Source organism: Alligator mississippiensis, chromosome 13 (assembly GCF_030867095.1).
Source record: "Alligator mississippiensis isolate rAllMis1 chromosome 13, rAllMis1, whole genome shotgun sequence".
NCBI classification, from domain to species: domain Eukaryota; kingdom Metazoa; phylum Chordata; order Crocodylia; family Alligatoridae; genus Alligator; species Alligator mississippiensis.
Genome location: NC_081836.1, coordinates 35,932,850 through 35,952,476, shown reverse-complemented (window position 1 = coordinate 35,952,476; position 19,627 = coordinate 35,932,850). Strand labels below are relative to the sequence as shown.

Here is a 19,627-nt window from a genome sequence, read left to right as displayed (position 1 = left end):
TGGTAAAAATTACTTTGAGATGGTTAGTAAAGAAAGGTCAGTAAACTTTTGCTCTTACAAGGAACAATATTAGAAAAGCTCCCTAGGCCAAAGTACAGTGTTTCCTGAGCTTTGCCTGGTTTGTCAAAACATCAGCCAGGCTTGTCAAGGACACTTCCCTGCAACAATCTCTTGATAAATACAGAGAGCATTAAAGATTCCCAAAATTGTTTTCTTTAGTTTACTAGATAAGTTTTCTCCATAAAATGGATTGGCAGCAACGGCAGTAAAAATAATAATTAAAAAATGGTGACATTTTAAAACACTAGAGCAATGCCTTAAGAGTTTGTTCAGCATGAATAATTTGTTATTCCTTTAAAAGATATCTAACATGATTTTATGTTAGAACAAGCATGAGAAAGGAGAGAAAGTAAAAGTAATTCATTTGTCTACAGCCTGTTCATAATTTTGCACAGAAGATAGATGATAAACCTTGGTAATTGTTCACAGTTGTACAGGAGATGAGAATTTCAGAATAGTTTTTAGGATTCCAGATTATTTTATCATGCAGTTTGTCTTCTGGGGAAGGATTTTCTCTCAAGGTTGAAAACTGATTGTGTTTTGAGCACAAATGGTTTGTATGTAAGGCTATGACCCCCCCCCCCCCCCAAAAAAAAAACCAAAACAAAACCCCACAACCCCCCCCCCCCCCCCCCCAAACAACTAGGCAACAGCAGGGCGGTTCTCACCATTCGTTCATTGGGCCACCACGCACCCCACAGTACTACCAACCACTTCAACACTACACTATACACACACGGACAACAATGGCTGTTAACACATTAGCTATAGAGGTAGTATCTGTTCAGAAATTCTCAAATCCTTACCATTTTATTGACTATAGTTGATGCCAGCATTATTGTTCAAGACTGACATAAACCCCAGAAGAGGTACTTCTCTTGGAGGACTCTGACCAAGCCAGCTGTATTCACATTCCTTGTGTAAACTGTTTGACTTACAGAAAGTCTTAGAGAGCAGCTTTTATTTTTGTGATAATAGGCATTTATGCAGGCAGGAGACAGCAGTTTGGTGACTAGTTAAATGAGTTTCTCTGAACTGAATTGCATTGCTTGTAGTAAAATAAAGTGCATCAAGGCACAAGAAGCATCAGGCCCAGTTATATATTTAATAATTTTATTGTACAAGTACAGTCTGGATTGCCAAAAGATTTAAATTTTTTTCTATAAATATAAACAACACTATAATTTCAAGTAAACTATTTCATTCCAAACAAGTGACGTGCAGTAAAAACAGGTGTGTGTTGCATAACTTTTGCAATGACACCTTTCACTATTTTCAATTTAAAATAATATTCATGCTAAAATGAGGTTTCCGTTGTCCCCTTAAATTAATTGGAATGAGTTACAGTCCAGTGTGGAATTTACTTTTGGCTGTATATAATACAGTAACATTAGAGGTCTACCATTTTTGGCTTGGTTTTTCATTGCAGCACATTTTACTTCCATGTGTTTGGTGCAGCATTAAAACACATGGTATCTGCTTGACATAAGATCTTACCAGCAAGACCAGACTTTAAGTGTAGCAAAAAAGGATTTGCCTGTGTTAGTTGCTTTTCTTCAGTTGTCAATTCATATACAAACATAATTTGCACTGGCTCAGACTGAAGCGTACAGAAAGCAATTTATATTAGTCATTTACATTTTCCAGTTGTGCCACTATTGTACTTTGAAAAGTGAATTTACTAAAACTTGGGGGGGGGGGGGGGGTAGAAGAGTGCATTTTGAAGGTTATCCCCAGAAGGAAAAAGTTGCTTTTGTAGCTTTCTGCTTAAGAAAATATTTAAGGCTTTTTTCTGTTACCATACATATGAAGTCTGGTCTGCAGAGAACTTTTCAGGATTTTTCTAGGAGAACACAAATGTTTTAGTATTAAATTGGAAGATGATTTGATAGAATTAAATTGGTGCAACCAAAACAGTTGAATTAAGAGAAGAGATCTTTAATCAGAATTTTGGCTTCCCTGTTCATATTCATCTTCTAGTTAAAAGAAAGAGAAGCTTTTTACTTTTTTAAACCATTGGGTAGAGGGCAACAAAACAAACAAACCCTGATTATTCCAAGCCATACAAAGAAGCAAAAATAGGTATCACCTACCATATTTACTGAACTTGAAGACAAGGTTCTCCCCCATTTTACATGGGAAAGCCCCTTGCCTTACAGTCAAGTACTAGGTGGCACGGGACAGGCAGCTGCTGTGGCTCTGTCCCCAACCTGGTGTTTGGGTGGGAGCTAGACTTGCCATTTATCCCCTGCTGTTTCTGCATACCCTGCCACTCCTCCCCCACAGCCTCCAGTCTTCCCCCTACACTGCTATTCTCCCTCTGCTCCTTCCTTTTCCTCCATACCAGCAGGCTCTATCCTCACTGCAGCTTGAAGCACAGAAAACACAGTAGCAGTGCCAGCCATGCTCTGTGCCCCAGGCTCCAGCAGGGATGAAGCCTGTTGAGGCAGAGCAAAGGTAATGGGGGGAAGAGGGACATGTAGAGGCAGGAAGAAGGGGGCCCAGGGACCAGAGGCTGTGGTGGGGCACAGGTGGCATAGAGGAATGGCAGGGGCAAGCTGCCTGCCTTGCTGCCTGCCCCACTGTCCCCCTACTGCCTATCTTCACACTGCTCCCTCCATTGCCTGCCCTACCACCCCCCCCACACCTGCCCCATTACTAATGCCTCAGCACCTCTCCTCCCACTTCCTGAAGAATTTAAGATGATCCTCCAAGAAGTAGATTCCATACAGAGAAAGTTATAGTAAGTTTTTAAATTTTCCATATATAGAATTAATTAGGGGGGTCATCTTGTATTCAGGTAAATATTTCAGGTCAACTCTGAAATATGACTTGGGCTCCTCAAAATGATTGTTGATGTCAGTGTTTTCAAACATTAATACTATTCACATTTGAGACCCAATACTCTTTAAAATGCATATTTCTAAATTGCCAACTTGTCCCATGGGTAATATTTAAAATAATTTATTTGGTGGGAAAACTTGTAACTGTCTCTGAAGATGACATTTCTCCATTTTCTCCTACTTGGGTTTCTAAAGCACATCATCCTGTCAAGACCATCTAACACAGTGGTGCCAAACTTAAGAGAGTTGGCAGCCCTGATGCAGACTTCTCATGGGCTGGCAACCAACTTCTGGATCCAGCCTGAGGGGCTTCTCATTGCAGCTGCCAGAGCTGCTGTTCCAGCACATGCAGTGCACAGGAGTTACCAGCAGTGCTCACTGCCATGCTGCCAATTTGCATGCTGAGGAGCGACAGAAAACAATGTTCTGCGGAGGATGGTGTTAGCCTCCTGGGTGCTAGCTGCAGTGGTATAGGGGCTCTGAAACTGTGGCGAGATGCCCCGCAAGCCAGACCCAGAGCTGAGTCAGCCAGCCAGAGCACCGTCCAACCCATGAGCCAGATAATACATCTCTCTCGGCTGTGGCATCTTGTAATTTAAATGGTACAATTTTTCCCTTATTTCAGAATCCAGTTAATTTATGTCAAAAGGAAACACTAGTAGGAATCAAATCATGATCTGGAAAAAGGAAAGTAAAATGCACAATCTGAATGTCAGGTAGCAGCAGTGTGCAAGGTTAATCTGATCTAGAAACACCTAGTCATTAGGTTTTGTGTTCCCTGAAGTACCACTTCATAGAGAAAAAAAAAAGGTGAACCTACATGTTCCATTTAGATAAGACACCGAAAGAGGCTTGAATATATAAATCATCAATTATCTGCTGGCTGTGTTCAGAGCAATTTTCCTTTCAGGTTGACTGAGAGTAGCCAGGTACCTGTAATTTAACAGTGATAACAAAAGATGAACAATGGAATGATACAGTTTCATTTTCCAGGTGATTAGTAGCAGTTCTTGGCTTTTCAAGCAAGGGCTTGATGTAAAATCTAAATGCAACAGTCATTTAGAAAAAAACAGCTCTTCACAGATCCTTTGTGTTTCTTCTGGTGATGTAACACTGTGGCCTACTGTTCTGGGGTCTGTGTATATTTCATAGTCATTTCCACCCTGTGGACAGAACAGAAAATCTGTTTATTTAGTCCAGTATGGAGATAAGCAGCACAACATGCTCAGGAGGCTGTCTGAATGGGCTTCAAGCTTAATGGGCTGCTGGAAACCTTGGCCCCATTAATTTTGCATTAGTTACTGAAAGAGAGAGCTTCACTGGTCATGAGATAGCTGTGCCCTCACTGCTGGAGCAAGGATTCAGTCCCATATACCTCTCTGCCCTAGGACGGAGGTGGTCAAGCAGCAGAACACTTACCTACGATCAGCTCCACCCTCCCTCCCCAAACAGGGCAGGAGGAAAGAGTGAACTATCAGTATTGCTCTACAGTTCCAGGGGCTGAAGCTCTACTCCTCCACCTGCCCATCTGGAGATTCAAGCAGGGCAGATCGTAGCAAGTGTTGTCCTGAGGCTTACTTTTCACTCTCCTGCCAGAATCGAGAGGTACGTAAGGATTTGGGTCCATCTCCTGGGGTGTGGGTGACTTGTACCTGGAGTCCCAGCACCTGCGGGGGGCAGTAACAGTAGCTGCCAGCCATGGTGCAAGGTGGGCTGCAATGGCCAGGGTGCTGGGAGTCAAGGCCAGAAGCTGTATGTAGCCTTCTGAAAGGTTTCAAATATTACATCTTGCAGTGCCTAACTTCTAAGTACCAAAGTCTTTTACTAGACCTAGTCCATAGCAGCAAAAAGGGGGATTAAATTTAGATTGGGTTCATATTCACCTTAAATCTATTGTAGTTACTAACCAGTAAGAATCATCCATCTCTTAGGAAAATAACTAAAGCAAAATAGAAATAACTAATTAATTTGTTTTATATCATATACTCTTTGAACACAGGATTAACTTAGTTACATTTTGAAAATTTACTGGAACGTGGTAAATGCCCTGTATCCCCTCCCTTTCACAAGGGTGAAACTGCTCTAGAAGAGTGGCTTCAAGTCTTTTTGAGCTCGCAACCCCACTCCCTTGGTCAGCCACCCCTAGTTTGGGAATTACTGTCCCAGAGGCATTAGTCTGCACTGCTGAGACTATCCATTACTGTATGCACATGGTAAAGAAAGAGAAATGCATTTGAAAAGCAATTAAAATCACAGTATAGATTCATTCTCCAATGTAACCGATTAAGAAATCTGCTTAGAGAGCTATTTGTTTGGAAAAGGCATTTTAAAAATCTATACGCAGAAATAATGCAGTACTCACTGGCATAGTTTTATCACCAAAAAAATAAATGGTCCCATATCCATCGTTGGCGACAATCCCTAAACAGTACCTCTTATCCCAACCATCTGGGAATACATCAAAGCTTATCTGGCCCCCTAAAGTGGAGACAAAAACCAAGCAGTGTTAGAAAAACTGTAATCTACACTTATAATGGGGGAGGACTGTGACAGAACTCCAACATGAAGGGTTTTCATGTGCAGAATTTAATACAAGACACACACACTTCCAGTAAAACAGTGAATGCTGAATCAAAAAATGCAAGATAGTGCACACTGTAATTATTTCAAACATTATTCCAAGCTAAGCTTTAAATGTTGAAAGAGGAGGTTTCAAATATGCACCCAAAGAACTTTAATTCTGCCTAGTAGTAGGTTATAATCCTGTGAAGAAAGATACAGGATTACAAGTAAGGGCATTAATCTTTGCAGTACAGGATTGGATTAAATTACTACTGATATATTTTCACACCTGAAGTATAATGTAGTTAAACACATTTTATTTGACACTTCTTTTCCAAAAAGGGTGACAAACAGTAATTTAGGTGGCTTCTTTTACAATCGTGCCAGCCCACATCACCTTTGTTCTGCATAAACATGAGCTGCAGTCTTATTGGATGGAGCAAAATAAAGAGATGCTTTCACACCCTTTGTCAAACCTGCAGAAACTTGAGTGTGAATGTGTGCATCAGCTTCTTGATATATTAAGTTCACTCACACAAACAAGTCAGCAGAAAACAAGATTTTTTTTTTTTTTATTAGTGTCAGTATTTACTCATTCAGGTGTTCACTCCAAGCCCTGAATCACCCTGTCCTGAGAAGAGTCAATGCCAGAAAACCCCTCAGCTTCCAACAAAATAATGACAGCTTTAAAGGACACTGGGGTAACTATACAGTCTCAAGTACAGGTGTTTATACAATAATTTCTAGATATACAATTAAGCCAGATTTCCAACACTTAGAAATATCTTTTTGACTATTCCCTCTGGAGTACATAACACTAGCCTTCACTCCTTCCTTTATATTCCACTGTACTATAGGTATTTGTGGGTATGTTCTCCATGTGTTTTTGCAACTATTCATAAGCTTTTTGTAATAAAAAGGGGGCAGTGAGAGCGCCAACACCAATAATGCTTTTCACTCTACTTAAATCAGAGTTAATATTTTTATTCTAAATATATTTACAGGGGATTTTATTGTAGGGTCCATGTCACTGCTTCCTTCAAGTGTGTTCAAACTACATAGTATGATTTTTACTGACATTAAAAAAAGGATTTTACTCAGTCTGTGTGCATGTCTAAATGGAAGGGCTTTATAACAAGCCCTACAAAAACTCACAATGTAAAGGTAAACAGAGAAAAACAAAGTTTAGGAGACAACACTTTAATATGGATAAAGAGGAGAGTTTGGCAACATTCGCAGTGGAGAAGATAGGATGAACAAGTCTACAAAGATTTTTCATTACTGTACAAGTGAGAGATCCATGGAGTATAAATGTGTCTACCTTTGAGTTTCCTTTCTGCTTCACTTCCCCACAAAATATTGCAATTCCTAACATAAGAAGTGAAGAACTACTGAGTATTGGAAGCAGTGCCCAGGCAGTTAAGTATCTGCAATATGAATGGTGCACAGGAAAAACAAAGCAAGCAGCGTCAGCCGCACAAAGGATGTTAAAAGACAACAATCTTATAGAGAGGAGAGGTAACATATCCTTTGTGGTTGTACCATAACATACCCAATGAAAACATAAAAGATTATTTCATCATTTACAAAACACCTGCAGCCAGCCACATTTTAACATCTAAGTTACATGAATGAGCATTATAGCAGGAAGATATAATTATCTTTAAGTGAAATTCTTCTAAAATGTGTACCTATGGAAAATGTGAGACCTTTCCCTGCAAAGTCTCTTTGTAAATCAGCTACAAATTTCTCTCTTATATGTTCTTTCTGTGAAAAAACAAAAACACATTGGTTAAATCAGTTCCATTTAGCAAGAAACATAAAAATAAACACCAACCAGGGAAATGTGGTTCTGACTTCTTTCCAAGTCCAGGCACACACTGCTGCAGTCCTAGTATGAGGAAGCTAGGTTCTGTGCATTTAAGACCTACTTCAGTCTGAAACATCTCCAGGGTGTCACTCCGTTACTATGCAAACATATAGCAAGTGAAAGCAGAATCCGACACACTTAAGGATCTCAATGTATTTGACGTCTAGTGATGTACATACAAACTAAGTAATTATACCGTATATCCTCGTTGAAAATATCAAATTTTTTGGGACTCAAAACTGAAATACTGAGTGGCTAAGACCCACATTTTCTAAAGCAGACCCTAAGTTTGGGTGCTACAAACTTTGGCGCTCAAAGCAGTTTATTTTAAAGGCCCTTAATCTCTTTAGTCAGCCAGTAACTTCCGACAACTAGAGCTTCAGCACCATGCCATAGGTCAAAAAGGAGGTAAGTGGCACAGTGGAGAACAGAGCCTCCATCTAAAGCTTTTAAGCACAAAACCGTCTCTTAATGGTCCCCAAAGCTGCATTCTAAAGACAAATATTGAACAGTTCTGCCATTAACATTTAGTTTAAACAAGTTTCAAAGGTTAACTAGAAATGGAGCACTGCCACCTACTTTAATGAGTTTAAAAGTTATGACAGCAATGGACACTATAGAAGAACCTGAGTTTTACAGGAAGTGCTGGTGCAGGGTGGGAGGGAAGGAAGGAAAACAAACATCTCAATGAAACACTGGAAAAATATCCTCAAGGGTACTGTGAACAGAGTATCTGTTAGATTACCAGAGACAAAGCAGAATCAGGTGCTCTACCTTCCTGTTTCCTGGATTCAGAGAAAGAGAGTAAATGAGATTTTGAAAGTGTTTTTAAATGCAAGAAAGGGGTTTTACTGGAAACACCACATGACCCTGACTGTGCCTGTTAGAACAAGGAGGAGAAGCAGGTATTTATAAGGACAAGCAGGTATTTATAAAATTCACTTACTTTATCAAGTTCATAGAACTCAATTCGCTCTTCCTGGCTGCAGCTTCTCCCAATAGGGGATACGTTTAGCATCCCATTTCGGAACTCAATAAAAGTACCCCTGAATAAAACAGTAAACTGTCACTATTGACAGTACATATAAATCCACATACACCTGAAAGAAGCAGTCATGACTAGACTGTGTAAATTAAATCCTAAGAGTTATGCTTTATGAGCATACCAAAAATGGCACTGATGCAGTGAAATGCTAAGGTTTTTAAAAGGGCAGACACATGTGGGCACACCCATTCAACATATATGACCTTTACAATAAAGATAACTAAGGAAGTGAAATTTGCATTCCACAATGCAGAGTACCACTGCCCAAGCAGAAATTTGCTCATGATGCCATAATTAGCATGATTAGGTATTCTACAAAAGTTTGATAAATATAGTTATTAGGGATCTCTGTAAATCACTGAGGAAGTACCCGCAATGGCTCTTGTAATAATTTTTTTGTTTCACTGCTTGTCCTCCCTCCCACCTGATTGGCAGAGGGGCCCTGCTGGCTGGACCATTTGCTACTGATCACCGGGGAAGTGGAAACAGTGGTTTAAATATGCCATGGTTTTTGCTTCTCCACTGGTCAGCAGCAGGGCTACAGGGGGCCCTTTGCCAATCCGTGGTGGGGAGGCAAAATCCGTGGCATATTTAAAACCATGATTTTCACTTCCCTGGCATTCAGTAGCAAATGGCCTGGCCAGAGGGGCCCCTCAGCCAATCGGGTGAGGGAAAGAGCATTGAAATGAAAAAAAAATGGAAGGAGCTGTGCGGGAGTGGTACTGACCTCACAATTTACAAAGATTCCCTAGTAATTACTCAAGACCTTAGTTTAACCTCTCCTGAAAGACCATGCGCAAGATGCTCAGTCCCACCCCATTCCACCAGTGTAGACCACCAGAAATCCAGCAGAAAACCTGCAAGGCATGCAGGCTGGCCAAGGTACAATTAATTGGTGGGCACCTGCAGGTCGGATGAAATTGCCTTGCGGGCCGGATCCCACCCGTGGGCTGCATCTTGCCCGCCCTTGTTCTAGTCTATAGAAGCCACGATGCCTCTGAATTTTGAAATGCTGTTTTTCTGGATTTTTTAATAGGGCAATTAATTCCCAACAACATAACATCTTTGGACAAAAATTTCTTCCTTGATCCATTTTCATCTGCTTAAATAAGGGAGTTTTATCTTTCCATTTAGGGGATTACTAGAAGACTTCTGTCACAGCTTTATGGTATGTTCTGAAACACAGAACTGAGCTGGCGTGCCTTCCTTATCACTGCCCAACACAGTAAGAAAGGGAACAGGCTGGCCCCAAGATGCACTGCATCTAAATACATACCTTTTCTTTGGTAGTTTAATCTTCGCAATGTAACTAAGACAATAGTTGATTAGTTCTTGGAGTATGTCCTCACCCATATGATTCTGAATGCTCTAAACAAAAAAAAATACCTGTTAGCTATAGCTCCAGAGTTCAGGTTTCCAAAAATAGACAAACACAGGTCTTAAATGTACACAAGATACTAAAAAAACATGCAGTTAAGCAGCTGATCTTAACCAGTAGGTGTATAGCACTGGCTGTAAACTTCCATTCACTCCAGTTGCTGCTGTGCAACCCAAGTCACTGTAACACACTCTTCTAGACACTTCATAAATACCATGGTTTAGAGAACAAAGGTTTAAAAGGTAACTGGCGCATAACCACCAATACAGCCAAATTAAATATGGGAAATAGAGAAGATTGTTTAAGTCTCAAAACCACTGCCTTAGGTTTCAGTTTGGGTAATGATCTATTTTTTTTCTTCTCTTCTTTACCTAGGTTGAGGCAATGAAAGTGATCAGATCAGATTTAATCAACTGTATTTTCTCATCCACTAATCCACTCTGTGCAGTTGCAATATACTCCATGCACTTCAAGAACAACAAGTAAAGGGAGTTCAGAAGCACATTTACAACTTCCCAATCCTAAAACCTCTTTCGCTTCCTCTGGCATATTGCAGAACAGCTTCAAGGTTATTCCACACGGCCGTACTATTGTGGAAATTCCACACATTGGGGATTCTTAAAGGGTTCTTGTCATGTTCTCTATGCTCTAGGGTAGGCAAGATGCCACTCAGGGATTTTTCTATCATGGGAACTCATTGACCAGACATGCCACATACCCGATTGCTTTATACTTCCAGAGTAGCACAAAGAAATCATAATGTGAGAATCTGACCCTCTGCCTTGTATCAAATCTACACATTTAAAAGATTGAGATGGATGGTCAATTATACACGTAAAAGAAGAATTTCAGACTAGCAAAAAGATGATAAATGAAAATTGCAACTGCAAAACAAGATATAAAAAAAAATGCAAAATCTTAAGAGTAGAATACTATTTGAAAATGTATCTAAAGACTACATTGTCTGACAGTTTATAGGAACTTCAAACATACCTGCTTGGACAACAGTTTCCCATCTTTGTATGCTACAAGACCATTTTCTGGGAAGACGTAGTCAAACTTTTCAACCACTGAAACAAACAAAAACTGTTGTAATTTATTTGTCTTCACTCAAACTTCCACGTTTTTGTTGTAAATACTTTTACATATCATACACCAGGGTATTTTTACAACATTAAGCATAAGTGATGCTAAAATAAGATCTATAGAACAAAAGATTAATTTCTACTATTGTATTTTTTAAACTTTACATATAATCTAGCAAATTGACACATTCATCAATAAAGTTATTTCAATAAAGTTATATTTGCTTTTGGTTTGATCTTAAACTGAATACCATAGTGCTAGGCCTCTAGCATATTAGTAAATCTTGTAGTTTAAATGAAGAAAAATGTGAAACGTTACATGCAGTGATGTGCTACATCATTTGCACCCACATTTTCAAAATCTCAGATTACAAATTCAAAATCCTTGATTACAACCATTCAGAATGAGAGTAAAGAAGTAATCAACTACTGTAGATAATATAAGAACTTGCTATAATGTAGGTTTAAATAGAAGCCACTTCTAAGCCAAGTAAATGCAGGGTTATAAAAAACAGTTGCTGCTTACACTGGGCCTATGGCTATTCATACAGTTCTTTCACATTAAAAATGAAAGTTTCCTACCAAGGGCTTGGAACAAGCTACCTTATGTGACCACTTGGCTAGTAAAATCATCTTTTCCATGGATAAACACATAGTTTAGCAACCTATATCAAAGGCAATATGCAAAACTGCATTAGAGAGAAACTAAAAATTAGTATTCTAACACAACGGCATAACAAGCCAAGTTGTCATACAAGGCAAACCCTGCAGGAATTGGGGAGAGGGGCAGGGAGACAGGCAAGGTAAGCATGGAGTTCTGGGGGTGGGGAGCACACAGATTAGCAAGTGGGGGCAAGGGGCATAGGTCCCAAGAGCCAGGGCAGGAGGTGCGCAGGTCCAAGAGCAGGGAGGCAAGGGAGCAGCAGCCTCACCAACACTGGAAATGTCTGAACAGTCCCAGCTGGGTTGCTGTTCTACACATGCTCTTCCTCCCCTGGCTCTCTTGCCCTTACAGCAACAGCAGTCAGGAACTGCCTCTGAGTTCCCAGTGTGGCAGTGCTGCCAGGCCATGGGCTCTGCAGGGATGCGAGGAGATTCTGGCACCCTAACTTGGCACGCAGGGCAAGCTAGTTATGCTACTGTTCTACATTACTAGTGTGAAGTCAGAACTTCACTGCATGTAGCAACCAAAGGGTATAAGACTGAATCTTCCTGTGTAAAGTACAAGTACTTGGGAGACTTTTAATTTAACCCACTGCGGGCAATACAGTTTTAAATCAAGCAATCATCACACACTGACTGTGAATAGTGAACACTTCATGAGATTTGCGTACTACAAGGAAGGAGGAAGAAAAAAGGTTTAATTTAAGGTGTCAGAACTTCCTCATACGCAACAAATTTATCAACCTGGACCATCTCATCTCTTCCTTACCATCGTCTCCCAGCTGCTCTTTAATTTTTTCAAAGTCTGAACCACCTACTACTCCAACTCTCACCTTCTGCCGCAACTTCTGCAGAAATTCTCCCATTTCTGCTGTGACTTTCTAGATTTCAAAAAAAGAAACAAAAGTTTATGATTAGTGGGTAGCCTACGCAGCTTTAGCATAATTGTATATCTGAACATAGCTATTGTGGTGCAGGAGGAGAAAGGTTGCTGTGAAGCAAAATATGTAGGGCTTTAGGGAGAAAAATGCCAAAAAAATGCTTTGAGTGAAAAATCAACAAGAAAGCTGGTGCAATATGTAGCTTACTTAACATAGCATGCTCCCTCTTATGAAGGCCTAAAAATTTAAACCTCTTGACCTTCTGAAATACCTTCAGGGGTAGCCCCCATACGCCCTGAGTTCACATCTGGAAGTCACAGAGGCAGAGAGAGGCATAGCAAGATCTGTATGAGGATAAACACACAATTTTTACTATGGAGAAAACTGACTTTACTCGGTAGCAAAGGATCCAGGACACACAAACTCACACTGGCTTAAGTTGAGCCTTGTATGAGGCACAGTGGTCATATCCACTTCCCTAACTCATTTCCTCTGCCATAGACAGCCATTTGCTTCATTCAAACCAGAATGGGGCACCACCTAGCAGCCAGGATCCATAACGTGCCTGTGGGCACCTAGCTTGGAAGGGTGTTCTTGTGCCTGCTCCCTTACCATGGAGTAGTTTATTACAGAAAAAGATCCAGGCCTAATTATTCATCCAGGTTTATTTATTTGCTGTGTTTCCACACTGTAACTCACTTCCAGTACTGGAAGAAAACAGCACCTGTGGAGATAACGGCTCTCTGAAACTCCAGCAGTAACTGGGAATTCAGAAGCACCCTTGAGCTGTAAGACTGAAGCGTGCCCAAAAAGGACAGTTTACTGTCACGGACCCGCACAGGATGATTTCCGTTTGCTGTCTTGATCTGGCTTCCTCGGCTCACCTGAACGCCAGCCAAGAAGGAAGCGCATCCAGACGGCACCAGCTTTATCTAGTTACCAAATGCACAGGTGGCGTCGCCCGCCTGCCCGCCGCCCCTTCACTATTTCTCCAAAGGAGCCACCAGCCTTAGCAGGAGGAGCGACACCCGAGGGAGTTTTGCTTTGGCGTCCCTCAGCGCGACGGAGCAGCGGCGGTTTCTTTTTAGAGCGACTGCAGAGCACGTTATGGAGCTGCCCCGGGGCCTGGCTCCCCCGCCGGAGCGGGCCCGCTCGCCGCTGAGGGCAGCGCTGCCCCGCGCACGCCGGCGGCCGAGCCCCAAGCAGCCCGACGCTCGTGTAGGCGGGCACGGCGCCCGGCACAGCCCGCCCTGCAGCGCCAGCGACAGGCACCCGGGAAACCGGCCGGACACCCGGCGAGGCCAGAGCGCTCGCGCTCGGGGCGAGGGCAGCCAGGCCGGGAGGGGAGAGGAAGAGCTCGGGGAGGAGAAGCGTCGCCTGCGGGGGCCCGGCCCGCCCCGCCGCGAAGGGCTGGGAAGAAGCCGCCCCGCACTCACCTGCCGGGGCGCCGTGAGGGTGCCGTCCACGTCGAAGAGGCAGAGGTTGCCCGGCGCCGCCATGGCTTGCGGTGAAGGAGCTGTCGTGGCCGGCGGCCGCTTCCGGCCCCGCCTCTTCCGCTCCCGGCTCCCGGCGGCGGCATGGCGGTGAGTGCGGGGCCGGGTGGGTAGGGCGGCGCGGCACTGAGGGGCTCATCTCGTCTGTCTGTCTCTCCCTCCCCAGGCCGTCGCCCTGCGCTGCGCCGTGGCCGTGGCCGGAGGGCGGGCGGGCTCGTGGCGGCTGCGCTGCGTGTGTAGCAGCGCCGCCCCCGGCAGCCCGCCGCCCGCGCCGCCCGCGGAGCGCTTCACGCTGGTCTACAGGTTCCCGGGGATCCGCTACTGCCGCGCGCTGTCCCGCCTGAAGCTGCTGCAGACCGGCCTGACCGTGCTGGCCCTGCCGCCGCTCGGCCTCCTGTACGCGCAGGGCCAGGCCTCGCTGCTGCAGCTGCAGGCGGCGGGGGGCATGGCCGCCCTGGCCTTCGTCGTGCTCTACGGCCTCAGCTACTACCTGCGGCGCCTCATCGGCCTCATTTACCTCAGCGAGACGGGCGGCGTGGTGCGGGTGGCGCACCTCACCTTCTGGGGCTGGAGGCACGACATCGACTGCCCCACCACCTCCGTCATGGCGCTGGGGGACACGGGGGACAGGCGCGGTGAGCTGCTGCTCCAGTTCAAGCGCTACGACAGCCCACAGGTGCTGTACTTCACGCTCAGGTTTGGGCAAGTTGTGGACAAGCAGAAGTTCAAAGAGATATTTGGGCAATTCCAGTGACCGCAAGGGCACCCGGTTTTCCAGCTGTCCCACCTGCATTGTACTTCTTTTTGGTCTGTCGCAGGTGTCCGGTTACATCAACTTGTTGAAATAGTTGCACCTCCTTCTTGTATTAAATACCCCTCCTGCCAAACGTGCTTCAATCTGTGTTTGTGTAGAGGGGGAGGCAGAAATTCAACAGCCCTGTGGAGGGAAGTAAAATCTTTCCCCTTCCCACCCGAAGCCTTTATGTAACACAAAAAAAGGAGTTTGGCAGTAAAGTGATCTCAGCTGGAGGCTCACGCAGGCTGCTGTTTTACTTCAGTGCTCAGTTGCAGGGACGCAGCTAGTGGCAGGGTTTCTTTTTTGGTTCTCAGAGCTCAGTGCCAACAGTTGCTGGACCCTTGGAGCCTGGTGCACAAGCCCTTCCCCTGATTAAACTGCAGCGTGTAGCATAATACAAATTAATATGACTTGTGAGGAGGTGGCAACTTGTAGTCTCTCTTGCGCTGTTAATTGAGTAATGCAATTTTTGCATTCACAGAAAAACATGATGGCTGGATTTAGTCCACTCATATAGGACTCCACAGGTGTAAATACAAGCAAACTGTGTGAGAGAAAGTTGCTTTAGGTAATGAAAACGGCAATTTGTTCCAGAGTGTTTTGAAAGATTTTGTGGGGCAAAGTGTGACAACATCCAGATATCAGGAAGTAGGAACAACATATGGGTAAGAGGATTTGGGCAAACTGAGTAGAAATGTATACAATTGGGTTGTTCCTTTATACTCCAGTTTTCCCTGCCACTGTGACTACTGGCTGTATAGCACAGTAGTCATCCTAACCTTCCCCAAAATATCTGCAGCCCTGAGCTAGAACCAGGCACATGGTTTGTCATTATGAAACGAGCCTAGCCCTCAATATAAGGCGGACTCTATACATTACACACCAACCAGGGACCTAGAGGGGAGAAAGCACTACAATATCCAGAAGGCTCAGGGCTCTGCTCTAGAGAGGTGTGTATTTGCTAACTCAAAATCAGTTATCTTAAAGCGATAGGACAGCAGGAAAGCCAAGATAGATTAGTCTATCAAGTGCTTGTACACAGCAAATTAAAATTCCAAGAAATAATTATCTTAAATCATAGGTGGAGTTGAATGCACTGTTATTTCTCTGAGGTACCTGAGGTTGGAAATGTGATAATCCATGAGAAACATGTTTGAAAAGTTGACATGTTCAAGTATCTGGAGTCAGTTGTTCAGAAAAAGGGGGAGTTAGAGAAAGAGTTCAACCATCGAATAACAGCAGGATGGATGAATTGGAAATGGATGACAGGAACATTATGTGACAGGAGAATATCTGTGAAGCTGAAGGGGAAAGCCTACAAGATGTGTACATCCAGCAGTATTGTAAGGAGCAGACACATGACTCCCAAAGAAAACTCAAGAAAGGAGACTGAACGTTACAAAGATTAGTGCTCCGATGGATGTGTGGAGTGACAAAGATGGATAAAGTAAGGAATACCTGCACCAGAAGATCAGTGAAGGTAGTGGAGGCATCTAAGGAAGTACAAGAAAGAAGACTGGCATGGTATGGACATTTTCAAAGGGAATTCGGAAGAATAAGAGGGGGAAAAGAAGTTACCAGAATGGGACTACAAGGGAGAAGAGGAAGACTGAAGATGATATGGAGAGAGAGAGTGGAGAGGACACGAGAAAAGAAGTTGGAAATGATGCATATGACCGAAGCCAGTGGAAAGCCAGGCTCCACAACAGCAACCTTGTTTAGACGGGACAAGCGAGGGGAGAAGAAGAATCATAATAATCCATGAGTGAAGTGGAAGGGGAAAGCCTGTAAGATGTGTACAAGTATTGTAAGGAGTGGAGACATGACTCCTAAAAAAAAACTCAAGAAAGGAGACTGAACATAACAAAGATGAGAATGCTCCAATGAATGCTCCCCTGCTAAACCAGATGGGACAATTGACAACAGACGCCCAGGAAAAAGCAAACTTACTAAATGGGTACTTTGCATTAGTTTTTCACCAGTCCCATGGGACGCCCCTGCCCACTGCGGGACAGAGAGGCCCGGGGTGAGGGAGATCCCTTACCCTCCATCAAAGCTGACCTCGCCAAGGAACACCTTGAGAGGCTGGATACCTTCAAGTCAGCCAGCCCTGACAGTTTACACCCCTATCCCGGGGAAGATCCTAGAAAAGATTATCGAAGAGGCCATTCTTAACCGACTGGCTGACGACAACATCCTGAGGGATAGCCAGCACGGGTTTGTTGCGGGTAGGTCTTGCTTGACCAGTCTCATTTCCTTCTACGACCAGGTGACCTATCACCTGGACAAGGGAAATGAGATTGATGTCATATATTTTGACTTTATAAAAGGCTTCGATCTGGTATCCCATGATCACCTCTTGGCAAAACTGGCTAACTTGGCCCCACCATGATCTGCTGGCTGGGGAATTGGCTCCACAGCAGGTCCCAGAGGGTGGTGGTTGATGGAAGTCGATCGCTGTGGTTCCCTGTGACCAGTGGGGTCCCTTCAAGGCTCTGTCCGAGGGCCTATATTGTTTAACATCTTCATTAATGACGTAGACATTGGTGTCAGAAGCGGACTGGCCAAGTTTGCCGCTGACACCAGACTCTGGGGTAAAGCATCCATGCCTGAGGACAGGAGGGTGATCCAGGCAGACCTTGACAGGCTCAGGAAATGGGCAGACAAGAACCTGATGGTGTTTAACACTGAAAAATGCAAGGTTCTCCACCTTGGGAGGAAAAACCTGCAGTATGCTTATAGGCTTGGCAGTGCTACGCTGGCCAAGGGACTTGGTGGTCATGATTGACCACAAGATGAACTTGAGCCTTCAATATGATGCTGCGGCTAAAAGTGAGCAAAACGCTGGCTTGCATCCATAGATGCTTTTCAAGCAAATCCCAGGATGCAAGTCTCCTGTTGTACTCTGCCTTGGTGAGGCCGCAGCTGGAGTACTACGTCCAGTTCTGGGCTCCACAATTCAAAAAGGATGTGGAGAAGCTTGAGAGAGTGCAGAGGAGAGCCATGTGCATGATCAGAGGTCAGAAAACAGACATGATGAGAGGCTGAGAGCCATGGGGCTCTTTAGCCTGGAAAAGTGCAGACTCGGGGAACCTGGTGGCCGCCTGTAAGTTTATCAGGGGTGCTCACCAGGCACCCCTGATAAACTTACTGATAACAGACCTGATAACAGACCTGGGGGAATGTCTGTTTACCAGAGCGCCCCAAGGGATGACGAGGTCAAATGGTTACAAACTCCTCCAAGACCGTTTCAGGCTGGACAGTAAACAAGTTCTTCCTTCTGTCCAAGCCCCCAAGGTTTGGAACAGACTGCCCCCAGAGGTGGTTCAAGCACCTACTTTGAATGCCTTCAAGAGAAGTTTGGATGTTTATCTTGCTGGGATCCTATGACCCCAGCTGACTTCCTGCCCCTGGGGCAGGGGGCTGGACTCGATGATCTTCCGAAGTCCTTCCAGCCCTAATGTCTATGAATCTATGAATCATAGGTGCAGTTTAGCTAAGGACCCTTCTGTTGCCAATAACAAGCTATAAAGCAACAGGAACAGGAAATGAATGACCAGCCATAAATGGAAATGTTCAAGGAGTAGGAAAATTAAAAGGATAGTATAGCTGATAACATGCAGTCCAGGCAGTTGGACTGGAAAAACTTTGGGTCTGTTCTAGCTCTATTCTTTGAAGCACTTGTTTCAGATTCTTCATTACAGCTTCCTCGATTATTCTTTTACCAATGTGACAGACTCACAATTACATATCCAATGTTTAACCTAGAAGTAACCAGTTCCCTGAAAATGCATTGCATACCAACACACAATTCTCTCTCACTCCAGGTATACAAGGAGGTGGGTGAAAGAGGACTAGGAGAAAAAGCAGCAACACAGGCTCTTCAGAGGGCTAAGAAAAAAGGCTAGGCAGTTTGAAACCACTCTGTGCATAAGGGCTGCCATGCTGCGAGTAGCAGCAAATGCTGTGCAAAGTGCATGAGAAGAACATTCCCCAAAGCATCGTCAAGCATTTCCTATGAAACCCTGCTGTGCTTCAGTACAATTTGCCCCCAGCATATGCCAAACTTTTACTGGAGGGAACAGGAATTGCTCATTAATATACTTAAGACCTTGGGAATTTGAAGGATTCTAAACTCAACTATGCAAAAGTTGCAAAGATTTGTTAACTCTGTGGCTCAGTCTATTAATCTGTATAAATGGACATTCACTTAGATTTTTTTTTTAAATGTGACATATGCATCTTTGAACACATTCCCTACTTTACTGTGTGCTGAAGTGCTTAATCAGTTGAGGGGTGTGGGTGCTAGAAAAACTGCTTCAGAGTAGAATGAGAATCAGATGGAAATATAATCTTGATAGTCTGTTGAACTGAAATATTAACATATCTATCAGGAACACAAGTGCTTTTAGGTATTCTGGACATGCTGCAGGTGAGCCCTACTGGCATTCTGTATTTTTTATTCAGAGTAACTCACTTTAGCAAACCTGGGTCAACACCATGTAACTGAGTTCTCAGTCACTTACCTTGGAGGAGTTTGCTATAATTTCCAGGGTTGTTTCCTTCCCTCCATCCCCTCTTTTTTGGGGAGGAAGAAGAGGATAGGGAGTATCTGCAAAAGTACAAGGAGTTATTTACTATTAAAACACATCAGAGAGACTAGCCCTGATTTGCAGTTCAGTAATGCTGAGCTAATGGGCTGAGTTCAAGTTATTCCTAAAACATGCCTGATATCAACACTCTTGAAGCAAAACAAGAGGAGGTAAGAAATCAGTTGTGTTTCCTTGTGCTTTCTCTTGGCTTAGAAACCAAGTCAGCGAGCAGATCAATGTATCAACAGATCTGAGTGGACCATGTATGTATCTGTGCATATACAAAATAAATTTCTAAAAGGTAAGTAAAAACAGTTAAGTTAGTATATTTTTAACAGTGAAAAAGACCATTAGAGGAA

The 19,627-nt window shown here is 43.6% G+C and overlaps 2 protein-coding genes across 2 annotated transcripts; one reads left to right on the top strand and one right to left on the bottom strand.

Annotated features, from left to right (window-relative positions):
* Positions 1-1,146: 1,146 nt before the first annotated feature.
* On the bottom strand, positions 1,147-13,939 carry PMM2 (phosphomannomutase 2). The gene is made up of 8 exons (XM_006277136.4): positions 13,824-13,939; positions 12,276-12,387; positions 10,752-10,828; positions 9,657-9,748; positions 8,282-8,381; positions 7,157-7,232; positions 5,266-5,381; positions 1,147-4,066 (listed from the first exon to the last, which is right to left on the bottom strand). The coding sequence occupies exons 1-8, from the start codon at positions 13,884-13,886 to the stop codon at positions 3,959-3,961; spliced, it is 744 nt and encodes a 247-aa protein (XP_006277198.1). The 5' UTR covers positions 13,887-13,939; the 3' UTR covers positions 1,147-3,958.
* Positions 13,916-14,915, top strand: TMEM186 (transmembrane protein 186). The gene is made up of 2 exons (XM_006277141.4): positions 13,916-13,970; positions 14,047-14,915. The coding sequence occupies exons 1-2, from the start codon at positions 13,965-13,967 to the stop codon at positions 14,632-14,634; spliced, it is 594 nt and encodes a 197-aa protein (XP_006277203.1). The 5' UTR covers positions 13,916-13,964; the 3' UTR covers positions 14,635-14,915.
* The last annotated feature ends 4,712 nt before the right edge of the window (positions 14,916-19,627 follow it).